Consider the following 13,398-nt stretch of genomic DNA (forward strand, 5'->3'; position numbering starts at 1 on the left):
TGTCATGACATGGAATCAACCCCCCCCTTTACCATGGGTCACCCAAAGCCATGTGAATAAATGAAAGGGGTTTCCCATCATGATAATGGCTCCTTATCGCAATATGGGGGCTCCTGTCGTGATATGAGATCCCTGTTGGGATACAGGGATCACCCTTTTCTCTGGGTTGTGAGATCCCCAAGTCAAGGAGGAAAAATGGGGGGAGTCCCTACCACAATATGGGGCTCCCTGTTGTGATATGAGGGGGTCTCTGTCGCGATAGGGCCCCAGGCCATCAGCAGTGGCGCCGCGGGGGGTCGAACCCCGCCCCGGGGGGTCCCGGGGGTGCCACCACCGGCGCCTTTTGCTTTTTTTTCGGCCTTTTTGGGTCCAGAGGAGAAAAAGCAAAACCTGAGAAAACCAAGGAAAAGTTTTCTCAGGAAAAGAAAAAACCTCCCGAAACGGGAAAAATAAAAAACAAAAAAAACCTCCCCAAAACAAGTCTGGCCCCGCCCCACGCGATTTGGGGCAAAATGTGGGGAATTTGGGGCCAGAGCACACCCAAAAATGGGTGGTTTGGGGGGTTTGGGGCCCAGCAGGTGCCCCCGGCGCAATTTGGGCGGAGAAATGGGGATTTTGGGTCAGAGTCACGGCCCAGACGCAAAACAGACTCAGAAACGGGGATTTGGGGTCACAGGCGCGTCCCGGTCGCAAAATCGGGCCAGAAATGGGAAATGAGGACGCAAAATGGGCTCGGCTCGGGGGATTTGGGGTTAATCCCGCGCCCCCGGCGCACAACGAGGTCAGAAACGGGGATTTGGGGTCGGCCGCGCGATCCGGGCGCAAAATGGGCTCAGAAACGGGGATTTGGGGCCGATCGCGCGCCCCCGGCGCAGAATTAACTCCGGAACGGGGATTTTGGGGTTAATCACGCGCCCCCCTCGCATCTTGGGCCGAGAACGGGGGATTTTGGGGTCGGCGCGTCCCGGGGCCCCGCCGGTACTTACTCTGCTGGCTCACCTTTTCCTGCCTCTTTATTTTGGGGGGAATTTCTAGTTTTTAAGCCTTTTTTTGGAGCAAATTGTCCATTTTGGGGCGAATCAAGGCGGTTTTGGCACTGTCACTGTGGGGAGGGGAGAGAGACAACACCCAACCCCCCATCCCCAACGCCTGCTCCTCCATCCCTTTGCTTTGGGGGAAAATCCAGGGGAAATGGTTCAAAAGCTCCTCCCCCTCCCAAGGCACCACGCAAAGGCGCTGACTAAGCATTTTTTTTGGGTGAAAAACCCCTGGTTTTGGTTTCAATTCCCAGATGGGGGCGGGCCCTATGAGCAGCGCATTCTGAAGGCAATTTTTGCAATTTTGGGGTTTTTTTTTTTTAAGGTGGGGGGCAAAGCAGCCAAACCCAAAGCTCCCCCTCCTCCCCATCCATCCCTGGAGTGGCCCATTTTGGGGTGAAAGCGGCACAAATACCAATTTCTGGCTCCCTACTGTTCCTGCAGACCCTGATTTGGGGTTTTTTTGCCCCATTCTGGCTCTTGGAGGCTCCTCTGGCGGGGGCAGGGCCGGCGGGGCTGCAAAAAACACCCACGAGACCCCCCCCACACACACACCCTGTCAGCACAATCTGTGTTTTTGGGGGAAAAGCGGCCGAATCGGTCAAACCGCCCGAAGGTCGCGGTTTTCCGCCGGTTTTGGGGGGATTTGGGGTCGGGAGGTGCCCGCATGCCACGTCCGGGGGGGGTCCCCGCGCTCCCCCCGCCTCCCGACGCCCCAAAGCGGCCGAAATCGCCCCAAATCCGCCGCCCCTCCCCCCACCCCACCCGCGCGGGTCCCGGGGGGGGGGGCGGGGCTCAGGGTGGGGGAGGGGCGCACCCGGTACCTGCCACCGCCGATTTTGGGGGGTTTTGCCTCAAATTTGAGGCTTCCCCGCCCCTCGCTCGCTCCTACACTTACTCGTTTTGGGGACAAAAGTCTAAAATTTAAGCATTCCTGCTGCTGGTTTTGGAGAAAAAACCTGAAAACATGATTATTGTCCCCTCCCCCCACGCCTGCTCCAGCCCCTCCCTCCAAAGGGTTTTTGGGGGGGTTTTACTTTTTGTTTTCCTAAGGAAATCTCTCGGAGCCTCATTCCTGCTCTTCCAGCTTCACTTTGGGGCAAAAAAGCTTCTTTTTGGTGCTGCTGACTCCTCTCACTTGCGGCTGCGGAAAGGGCGGAAAACACCCCAAAACCGCCCCCTACCCACCAAAAACAAACCGACCTCCCCAAAAAAAAAAAGAAATTAAATCGACTCTTACTTCTCTGCATACCCCAGATCTGGGGGTTTTCTCCTCAAATCCCTGCCGGAATCTCCTGAGCGCGTTTTGAGTGCAGACTGGCCTTTTCTGGTTAAATCTTCCTTTTTTTTTTTTTTTTTTCCCTTTCCTCGGCTTTTTCTCACCGTTTTTTTTTGCCTTTTTTTCCCTGCGTTTTGCTGCTTCCCTGAGGGGGGAAAAAAACTCGAGACACCCCCTCCCCTCTTTCCCCACCCCCTCCCCAAAAAGAAAAAAATACAAAACATTTCTTTGATCATTTCTCTCCCCTTTTTTTGTTTTTTCTTTTTTAATCACCGGCCCCTCCCGCGCGACGCCTTTGGGATAAAAACAAAAGATTTCGGACACTTACTGAGCGGCGCCGGCGGGAGCGGCGGAGCCGGAGGGCGCTGGAGGAATTTGGGGGGTTTTCCCCATTTCTGGGGAGTTTAATAGAAAAAAGGGGGAAAAGGGGAGGGGGCGACGGCGGCGGCGCCTGAAACGACAGAACCCCAAAACCCCCCAAATCCCCCCAAAATTCCCAAACCCCCCAAGGGGGTGAGGCCTCACCCGGCCGCTGCCTCCGGCTCCGTTTGGGGCATTTTCCTCAAATTCCTCAATTTTCCTGGCTCCGGGACCCAAATCGGGATTTTTCTTCCTTTTTCTCCCTTTATCCTTCTTTTTTTCATTATTTTTCGCTTCTATTTTCTCCTCTAAATCCTCTTTGATTTTCCTCTCTTCTATTTTCTCTCTTCTGATTTTTCCCTGTTTTCTTTCACTTCCATCTTCTCAAAATTTTCAGCACTTGGGTTTTTCTTTTTTTCTATAATTTTCTATTTTCTAGTTTCATTTTCCCAATTGTATTTTTTCCAACTGCATTTTTTTTCTATTTATTTTACAGTCTATTTTCATTTTTTCTATGTTATTTTCTATATTCTTCTATTTTCTATTTGTTCGATTTTCATTGTTCTAATGTCTTCTATTTTCTTAAATTTTCTAATTTTTTCTAGTTTCTTCTATTCTCCAATTTCTTCTCTTTATTTTTCTATTTTCTCTTTTTTTTCATTTTTTCTATGCTTTTTCAATTTTCTTTTTTCCAATTTCTATTTTTTTCAATTTTGTTCCTGTTTTCTTTTTTCTAAGTTTTTCTATTTTTTTCTGATTTTCTTCTATTTTCTCTCACTTTTTTGTTCTATTTTCTGTCTTTCTGCCTTGTTTTCCTCTCTTCTTTCTGCTCCTCCCTTGCTCAACTGCCGCCATTTTACCAAAAAGTCCTTTTTTCCTCCCTGATGGGGCCACTGCGAAGAAAAACTTTCCTTTCCCTGCCGACTCCATCTTCACTCTTCAGTTTTCCTGCTCTTCCCTCAAAATTGGCTCCTCTCAATCCATCCTGATCCTGAAAATGCCGCATTTCACCCCAAACCGGCCGCCCCCGTCTGCGCTGCCCGGCCCGGCCCCACATGGGGACAAAATTACATTTTTAAAAAGCTTTAAAAGCTTTTTTTTTTTAAATAAAATTGAATTTAGGAGCTTTTTTAGCAGAAAACAGCGTATCAAGCGCTTTTTCTTTCTTTAAATTAAAGAAGCTTAAAAAGCTCTTTTTTTAAATAAAATCGCCCCAGCTTAGCTCCGGCTTTTTGAAAATATCACATTAGGATATTTTAAGAATTAAAGAGCTGCGAGAGCTGCATTTTCTCCCAGAAATCGGCTTTGAAAGCAGCGATTTCTTAAAAACCAGCCTTAGAAGCTTCGGTTTGAATAAAAACCAGCTTTAAGAGCTTTTTAAAGGTTTTTCATTCAGTTTTTTCAATTAAGAGTGCCCCGGCTCGCCCTGGCTTTTTCCATTAGTGGAATCACCGCAATTTAAGGATTTTTATAGAAACAAAGCAGCTTTAAGAGCTCAGTTTTCCATAAAGGAAACATCTTTTGTCTCTTCTCCTTAAATAAATATTTAAGAGCCGCTTTTATGGAATAAAGCAGTCTTAGGAGTTCTTTCTATGAAATATCGCAGCTTTAAGAGCTTTTGGTAGGCAATAAAGCCATTTTTAGAGCTCTTGGTAGGAAATAAAGCCATTTTAGGAGCTTTTTTGTATAAAATCGAGCAGCTCGAAGCGGTTTTGGGCCGAATTTGGGCCGTTTCGGGGCTGGTTCTCGGCCGGGCGCAGCCGGCGCGGGGCCCTCGCTTATAAGCGGCCCAGCCCCGCCCCCGCGGGGGCGACAAAATAGTCCCTAAAATCGCCAAAAAAGGGCAGCAACCCCCAAAATGCCCCCCAAAATCACCGCCCGCAGTGTGAAAAAACTTCTTTTTTCATTATTTCACTTTTTTAACCCTTTTCTTCGATTTTTTCCCCTCACAAACTGCGCCCCCCCCCCCCCCCCCCCGCGTCCCCCCGCGGCCGTGGACCTTCGGCCGGCCCACGCAGTCCAGCACGAAAATGGTTAAATTTAACAGAGGTTTTTTTGTTCGGTTTGGCCGATTCTGCCCTAAAATCCCTTGCTTCGACCTTCCTGGGTGGTTTTAGAGGTTTTTTATTCATTCATTTTACTCAGGTTTTTGCATTTGCTGCGTCACCGGGCTGGGCCGCTGCCAAAAAGGCGCCGTTTCTCCTCTTAAGGGCCACAAATCTTGGATGGAAAAAAAGTTTTTGAAGGAACACAGACCCCAAAGCCCAAATTTTCACCAGTTTTTGTTCCTCAAAAAGCCCAAACAACCCTTTTTTAACCCTTTTTTCCCAACATGATACAGCACAGCCCTAACCACCATTTTTATTTCCTTTTTTACGACAGAAATGCTTCAAAATCTTTGTGTTTCGCCCAATTTCAGGCCATGCTGAGTCATGGAAGTCTCTATTTTCAATAAGGGGGATACCCCCCCTATTTTAATGCATTTTAGGGCATTTTTTGGCAATTTAAACCACTTTTTTTGGCATTTTGAGGCGTTTCCGGGCAGGAAATGACACCCCAAAAAATGCTGGAAGGGAGGGGACAACCCCCATCCCCAACCTTTTAATTATCATTCATTAAAGCTGCTCTGGGGCTAATTAAAGCTGCTGACGAAAACAATGAGGCATTTTGGGGGTGTGGGAGGAGCTGTTCCGACATTTTTTGGGGCGTTTCCTGCGGGAGAAAATATTTCCTTATTATTATTAATGATTTTCTGGGCTATTCCACCATTAAGGCTCTCTAATGTAATTCTTCCCCCCATTTCAGGTGCTGGAAAAGGCCTTCCACAAAAATACCCGGGTTTTATGGAAGGATTATCTCAATTATCATTTTTACCGCAATAATTCGCCTATGTGCAGCTGGTTTAAGCCCTAATTTAAAATTTAAAATCATTTTAGCAACTCTGACATGGCCAAAGTTCATGTTTTCTGCATCAAAATACCCCAAAAGCTGCTTTTTCCTCAGGAGCTGAGCCTGGAGAGGTAATTTCAAAACATTTTTCTCTAGAAAGATGCTCTTCTCCAACTCTTTAGTGTTTCTTAGGGGAAAAAATAGAATAAAAAATCAGTTTTAGATTTTTTTTAAACTAGGATAGCACTAAAGCTTCCAAAGAGCCTCAACAGCACTTTAAGGTGAGTTTAAGCCATTTTTGGAGTACAGGACACAGGTTTTGCCCTCAAAAATCACCACTAAACCAAACCCTGCAGCTTTTCAGCTTTTAAACCCAAATGGCTGCTTTTAAACCCAAAATGGGAGGCTGCCCCTCCAGTCTCCCTAGCCCCCTTTCTTAGTGGGTTTTTTAGACAAACCCACCATTTCCTTGAGGCTTCACAGCTTTTTAAAACCCGACTCTTTTTAGCGACTTTTCGCACAAAAATTACCTCACGAAAAGGAGCGCGTGCATGGAGGGGACTTCATCGCATCCCCCCCTCCCGGGGCCCCTCAAACCGCGGCTAAATGGGCACAAACGCCCTCCCCCCCGCTCACTCCCCTCCCCCACAGCCCCGACTTTCATTCTGCCCCTCCCCCACGCTCATTTTACAGGCAAAAAAAAAAGAAAATTGGGGGCGGGAGCGGCCGCGGAAGGATCCGGCGGAAGGATCCAGCGGCAGGATCCAGTGTGAAGTGACCTCCGGCCATGTGGCCGGCGGAGGGATCCACGCGCGGAGGGATCCGAGAGTGAGGCGTCAGTGGGCGGGTCCACATGGGGACCCCGCCTCCTCACCAGGCCCCTCCCTTGGCTTTGCCGCAGTCGCCGCGGGGGCGGTGTCGGGTGCGGGAGTGCGGCGTCATCTCTCCGTGCGCTCCGCATTGGGCGGGGGAAGCGCCGAGTCACCTCTGCCGCGTCCGGAGAGGCTGAACGGTTAAAAAAATCACCCTTTTCTCCTTGGTTTTACCTCAGAAAAGCCCGAGTCCCTTTAGGAAAATCTCATTTGCCTCAGAAATGGCCGACTTCCGTCACAAAATGACCGATTTCCCTGAGAAAATGTCCGGTTTGCCTCAGGAATGTTTGATTTTACCTCATCAGTGTCTCACTTCCCTCTGAGACGTCTGGTTTGTCTCAAAAATGTTTTGATTTCCCTCAAGAAGTGTCCGATTTGCCTCAGAAGTGTCCTACTTGCTTCTAAACTGTCTTACTTCCCTCACAAATGTCTGATTTGTATTTAAAAAATGCTTCATTTCCCTCAGAAAGTTCCCGATTTGCCTCAGAAATGTCTTATTTCCCTCACAAATGTTAAGTTTTACCTCAGAAATGTCTTATTTTCCTCAGAAAAATATAATTTTTATTCAGTCATAACCTGCCCTCCCCCCCCCCAAAATGGCGCCTTCCCACAGGACCAGCCCCGTGAGGCGGGAGGGGGATCGCGTCCTTCACGATTTCCCTCAGATAATCTTTATTCCAAAACATTTCTTTATCCTATCAGATATTTTTATTTTAGTTTGTAAATGTTGGATTTCAGAGCAGTTTCTCTGTGATCTTAAGGCCCTGATAACACCGACCCCTCCCACAGCACAAAACCCTCACCGGTTCTGCCTTAAAAAATCCTTACATTTCTAAAAAGCACTTTGAGAAAATGAAGTTATTCGGGACTGAGGCAGTTTTGCCGCAGAGTGGAGGCGTGTGTAGTTTATGGGTAGAAAATGTGATATTTTTGATAAACGCAGCCCTGCTGGGTGGGAAAAGGGAGGAAAATGGGGTTAAATAGTGAAATAGGGGGATTTTATGTGGGTCTGTGAAGGTCCCAAATGGACAACGAGCGATGCCCCAAAATCAGCAGGACTTGCCCTAAAAATGGTGGAATTTGTCCCAAAGGTCTCATTAGTGCTAATGAGAGGGAGAAGCCCTCTCAACACAGAAGCCCCTGACACAGGTGACAAGTGTGACATGTGTGACACACGCGTGTCCCTGAGTCCCCAGCCCAAAATGGCTGCTGCTGTCACGTGGGGCCGCCATTTGGCTACGTTGGCCACAAACCCCCCAGAATGGGCCCCAAACCCCCCAGAACTGGCCCCAAACCCCCTAGAATTGGCCCCAAACTGCTGCGGCTTGTCCCAAAGTCCCCTGAATGGACCCCAAACCGCCTGGAATAGGCCCCAAATCCCTCAGAACTGGCCCCAAAATCTCCCAACTCCCTCAGACCCCCCAGGAACTGGCTGGAAAAATGATCTGCATGTTCCCAAATCAGCTCCAAATATCCCAAACTAGATCAAAACGAATTAACCCCAAACACCCCAAATAAGTCACAAACCACCCTAAATCAGCTTTGATCCGCCTCAAACCACCCAAAATCATCCCCAAACTGGTATCAAACCACCTCAAACTGCTCTGAATTAACCCAAATCAACCCTGATTTGCCCCAAAATGCCCCAAATTCCACCAAACCCTGTCTGGGGAGAGGGGCCGGGGGTCAGTGCAGTTTATTGGGGTGTGTGAGTACAAAGAGGGGGGGGCTTCCAGTGCTCCCAGTCTGAACTGGGAGGGGTTTGGGGGTCCCGGGGGGGCTCAGCCCTGCTCGGAGCCGGCCCCCCCCGTGCCCCCCGCCACGGGGCTGTAGGAGCCGCCCCCGGCCCCCCCCCGGCTGAAGAAGGACGCCGAGCGCCGGGGGGGCTTCACCCGCCGCAGCTCCTGCCCTGCATGGGGGGGGGACATTGGGGTGGGATTTAGGGCAGGAACGGTCACCTGTGCCACCCCCCAGGTGTCCCAGACCACGCTGTGTCCCCTGCTGGTCAGACTCCCCCCCACGGTCCTTGTCCCCCCCCCCCGCCATGTCCCTGTGACCGCCCTCCTCTCCCCCTCCTCGACCCCATACCCCCCCAGCAGCTGGGGTCACCCCATGTGTGTGTGTGTCCCCCATGCCCACCCATTCCAGCATGGTCCCTGTTGTCCCCCATCTCCCCGTATACCTCCCGCTGTGCCCAATGTCCCTCATGTCACTGCTGTACCCCATGTCACCGATGTCCCTGATAGCCCCCTTGTCCCCATGTCCCCCTGTACCCCCCATGTCCCCGTTGCCCCCCATGTCCTGGTTGTCCCCAGTGTCCCAGATGTCCCCGATGTTCCAGGTATCCTCCATGTCCCGCTGTCCCCCATGTCCCTGCTGTCCCCCATGTCCCCAATGTCTCCCATGTCCCCAATGTCTCCCATGTCCCTACTGTTCCCCATGTCCTTGATGTCCCTGCTGTCCCCCATGTCCCGAATGCCCGCCATGTCCAAAATGCCCCCCATGTCCCGGATGTCTCCCATGTCCCCGCCGTCTCCCATGTCCCCAATGCCCCGAATGTCCCCGCTGTCCCCCATGTCGCGCTGTCGCCTGTCGCACCGTCCCGCACGTAGTCGATGGTCGCGAGGCGCTGCAGGCGGGGCCGGGTCACGCTCTCCTGCCGCCGCAAGGGGGCGCCACGCGCTCCGGCCGCCTCGGGGGGCGTGGCTGCGGCACCGGCGGGGGGCGGGGCCTGTTCCTCGGGGGGCGGGGCCGCCCCGCCCAGCTCGATGCAGCACTCGATGAGGGCGCTCATCAGCTCCGCCTGGGGGCGCTGTCAGCACCGGAGCGAGACCCCCACCAGGGACCCCCAAAACCCCCCGGGACCCCCCCAGGGAACCCCCGAACCTTTCCCCCCAGGACGCTCCCTCAGAGACCCCCCTGGGACCCACAAATCCCCTCCACGGACCCCCAAACACCTCCAGGACCCCGCCCAGGGAACCCCAAATCCACCCCAGAGACCCCCCTCCCCAGGGACCCCCAAAACACCCCCAGGGATATCCAAAACAACACCCCTGGGACCCATCTCGGGACCCCCAAGCTCACACATAGGGCCTCCAAATTATCCCCAAACACCCCCAAGCTGACCCTCCCAGGATCCCCAAACATCCCCAAACTGATCCCCCAGGGACCCCACCCAGCTTCCCCCTAAAGCGCCCCCAAACCCTCCTTCTGCTCCCCCCAAACTCCCCCCCAGAGCCCCCCACTCGCACCTGTGGGGAGAACACGCGCAGCAATCGGTTCACGGGGGCTCCCTCGTGGTCCCCATCGAACTCCAGCCACAGCTGGGGGGGCTCCGTGGGGTCCCCCTCCTGCCCCCCGGAGTCCCCGTCCTGCCCCACGGCCCCCACCAGCTCCCAGCACAGCTCGGGGTATGTCAGGGACAGCAGCACGTGCTGGGGAGGGCACAGGGGTTAACCACAGAGCCCCCTGACCCCCATCCTGCCCCACAGAGTCCCCCTGACCCCCATCCTGCCCCCCCAGACCCCCCAGTACCTTCTGGCGGGGGTCAATGATGGTGACTCCCTCAAGTCCCACGGCCACGCTGACGGGGCGCAGCCCCCCCCGGGCCAGCAGCCCCCCTGACGGACGCTCAATGGCTCCTGGGAAAAAGGCACACCTGGAAACGGGGAGGGGGGACAACACACCTGGGTCACCCCAAATTCTGGGTCCTCCCCAAATTTATGGGGCCCCAGGTGCAGTGTGGGGTGAAGATGCTGGGGGGGATCCCAGATACTGAGGATCTTGGGAGTCTAGAAGGAGTCCTGGGGGGGTCACTGTGGGTCTGGGGGGGTCTCTGGGGCTCAGATTATGGGGGGTCTCTGGGAGAGCTCCCTGGGGGTCTGGGGGGCTCATTGAGTGTCTCTGGGGGGCAGGGCGGGTGCACAGGGGGTTCTTTTGGGGTTCCCTGGTGATTTGGGGGGGTCCCCGTCAATCTGGGGGTGTCCCTGAGCTCTGCAGGGGTCACTGGGAGAGGGCTTGGTGAGGGTCCCTGAGGGTCATCAGTGGGGGATGTCTCATGGGGGTCTCTGACTGGGGGTGTCCCTTCTGGGATGTCAAATTTGGGGTGTCCCTTTGAGGTGTCCCATTGGGGGTGTTCCACTGAGGTGTGACATTTCGGATGTCTCATTTTGGGATGTCCCATTGGAAGGTGTCCAATTGGGGGGTGTCACATTGAGGTATTCCTTTTGGAGTGTCCCTTGGTGTCCATCCCATTGGGGGTGTCCTATTGAGGTGTCCCATTTGGGGTGTCCCTTTCGGGGTGTCCCCTGGGGGTCTCTAATTGGGGGATGTCCCATTTGGGGTGTCTAACCGGGGTTCCCCCCCCCTCACCCGTAGCCAGGCAGGGCGTGGCAGCGGCGCAGGAAGTCCCGGTACAATCCGGCAGGGGGCGCCTCGGGGCCCGGCGCACGCGCAAACGCCTCGAGCAGCCGCTGGGAGGGGCCCGGCTCGCGCGAGCGCCGGAACAGCGCCCCCCAGCGGGCCGGAGGACCCGGCGGCAGCAGCTCCCCCAGCAGCGGCCTGGGGGCGACACCGGGGGTCACACCGGGATCGGGAGGGGCACGGGCGGAACATGGGGGTCAGGGGGTACCGTGGGGTGGGGCAGTCCCGGAGGGGTTCCCATGGGTGGGTCCCAGGTGGCGGGGATCCCATGGGTGGTCACCTCCCAGGTGGGGGATCACGGGGGTGGTCTTGGGTGGGGTCCCCAAGGGAATCTCAGGGGTTCCCTTGGGTGAGGGTCCCATGGGCAGGGGTTCCCTCGGGTGGGGGTCCCACGGGCAGGGGTCCCATGGGCAGGGGTCCCTCGGGTGGGGGGTCCCACAGGCAGGGGTCCCGCGGGCAGGGTCCCGCCGGTGCTGACCGCAGGCTGAGCTCCGTGTGCCGGCCGGGCTCGAAGGGCCCCAGGCGCAGGCGGCAGCTGAGCCCCCCCAGCTCGGCCGCCTCGGGGGGGTCCACGGGGTAGCGCCCCCCCTTGAGCTGCTCCCGCGCCTCCTCATAGAGCAACCGCAGCAGCTCCTCCTCCTGCAGCTGAGACCCACAGACACCCCCAGGTCACACAGAGAGACCCCCGAACCACCGCAGACCCCTCCCTGAACCCCCCCGTGCCCCCTCCCATGGATCCCCCCACATTGGGGACCCCCTGTCCCCCCTCACCTCCAGCTCGCGGCTCTTGGGGAAGAACACGTTCCTGCGCAGCTGCAGACACGGCTCATCTGGGGGGGCAGGGGGTCAGTGGGACCCTCAGTGGGACCCTCCTGTCCCCAAAGGGTCCCCCCCGCGACCCCCCAGCCCCTCACCTTGGGCGATGGCCGCGGGCGAGCCGAGGCTGAAGCGCAGCAGCAGCTCCGGCCAGTGCCGCACCAGGCGCAGGGGGCGGTGCCGCGGCTTCAGCTGCACCTCTGGGGGGGACACAGGGCTGGCACCCACCTGGGGACCCCCACGGGGACCCCCAAGGGCACAGGGACCCCCCCACCCCATCCTCCAGGGGGATCCTCCTGTCTGTCCCTCATGGGACCCTCCAATGTCCCCTGGTCAGCGAGCAGCTCTGCTCAGAACTGAGCTGTGACCCCCTCAACCCCCCATATCCCCATGGTCCCATTTCCCTTCTGTGTCCCCATGTCCCCAAATGTCCCAATGTCCTTTTGCGTCTCCCCATGGCCATGTCCTGCCTATGTCCATGTCCATCTGTCCCCAAAAATGTCCCTCCCCTTGTCCCCCCCTCACCGAGCAGTTCCAACCCCAACAACAGCACAAGCTGTGACCCCGCCATGTCCATGTCCCCCCAATGCCCATATCCCCCTGTCCCTCCCAATGTCCCCCCATGTCCCCATATCCCCCAATGTCCCCCTGTCCCTCCATGTGTCCTCATGTGTCCTCATGTGTCCTCATGTGCCCCTGTCCCCTCTGTCCCTCCTCACCGAGCAGCTCCGACCGCAACCACAGCGCAAGCTGTGACCCCGCCATGTCCACGTTCCCCCCAATGTCCCCCCAATGTCTCCCCAATGTCCCCTCAATGCCCGTATCCCCCTGGCCCCCCATGTCCCTCTGTCCCCCCAGTGTCCCCCTGTCCCCCTCACCGAGCAGCTCCGACCCCAACCAGAGCGCGAGGGCGTCGCTGGCGGCGGGCGGGAGGCGCAGCGCCCCCTGCAGGCGGCGCAGCAGCTCCGCGGCCGTGGGGCCCGGGGGCGGCTCCAGCGGCAGCGGCAGCGCCGACCCGTCCGGCAGGTACAGCAGGGCTGGGGGCGCCGGGGGGCGTGAGACCCTCCCGGGACCCCCACATAAACCCCGGGACCCCCACGCATCTCCTGGGACTCCCACACCGCCCCACAACCACCCCCGTCCTCACTGGCACAGCCCCGCCCCGTCCGGCAGGGCTGGGGACACCGGGGGGCGTGAGACCCCCACCCAGGAAACCCCAAACCCACTCGGAACCTGAGACCCCCACCCAGGGAACCCCAAACCCACTCGGGAGCTCCAAACCTCCCCCGGGACCCCACGCCCCCAGACTGACACACCCCCGGGACACACCCAAAGGACACACGGGGGGGGTCCCACGGCCACGCCCTCCCCCAGACCACCCCCCCCAAAGTGTCCCACGCTCCCCCGGGGGTCTTACGGCCCCCAAAGCGCCCCACACCCTCCACCCACGGGGGTCCCACAGCCACGCCCACACCCGGACTCGCGGCTCCGCCCCCTCCCGTGGCCCCGCCCCCTCACCGGCGGCGCCCGGCGGGGCGGACGCGCCCTCCCCCTCCGCCTCCCCCTCCCCGTCCATGAGCGGGGTCACGGAGGGGTCACCGTGGGGTCACCGCGGGGTCACCGCTCCGCAGGCTGCTCGCGCCGGTCCCGCGCGCGGGGCGGAAGCGCCACGGGTGGGCGGAGGGGGCGGGGCCGATAGGATGACGTAATTTCGAGGGCGTGG

General features: G+C 56.5%; 1 protein-coding gene across 1 annotated transcript; it reads right to left on the reverse strand.

The window, feature by feature from the left end:
- Positions 1–8,104: 8,104 nt before the first annotated feature.
- On the reverse strand, positions 8,105–13,379 carry FRMD8 (FERM domain containing 8). Its single transcript, XM_074533746.1, has 10 exons — positions 13,194–13,379; positions 12,554–12,712; positions 11,774–11,875; positions 11,631–11,689; positions 11,338–11,504; positions 10,809–10,997; positions 9,972–10,095; positions 9,689–9,871; positions 9,036–9,240; positions 8,105–8,346 (listed from the first exon to the last, which is right to left on the reverse strand). Exons 1-10 carry the CDS (start codon positions 13,249–13,251, stop codon positions 8,219–8,221), a joined length of 1,374 nt encoding a protein of 457 aa, XP_074389847.1. The 5' UTR covers positions 13,252–13,379; the 3' UTR covers positions 8,105–8,218.
- Between the last annotated feature and the right edge of the window lie 19 nt (positions 13,380–13,398).

This window comes from Zonotrichia albicollis (assembly GCF_047830755.1).
Source record: "Zonotrichia albicollis isolate bZonAlb1 chromosome 34 unlocalized genomic scaffold, bZonAlb1.hap1 SUPER_34_unloc_1, whole genome shotgun sequence".
In the NCBI taxonomy this organism is placed as follows: Eukaryota; Metazoa; Chordata; class Aves; order Passeriformes; family Passerellidae; genus Zonotrichia; species Zonotrichia albicollis.

Coding starts and splice junctions, on each gene's coding strand:
- FRMD8 (XM_074533746.1), bottom strand. CDS start 13,251: ATGGACGGGGAGGGGGAGGCGGAGGGGGAGGGCGCGTCCGCCCCGCCG. Junction 11,876..12,553: donor GTTGGGGTCGGAGCTGCTCG/GTGAGGGGGACA, acceptor TGTCCCCCCCAG/AGGTGCAGCTGAAGCCGCGG. Junction 9,872..9,971: donor TCATTGACCCCCGCCAGAAG/GTACTGGGGGGT, acceptor TGCCCTCCCCAG/CACGTGCTGCTGTCCCTGAC.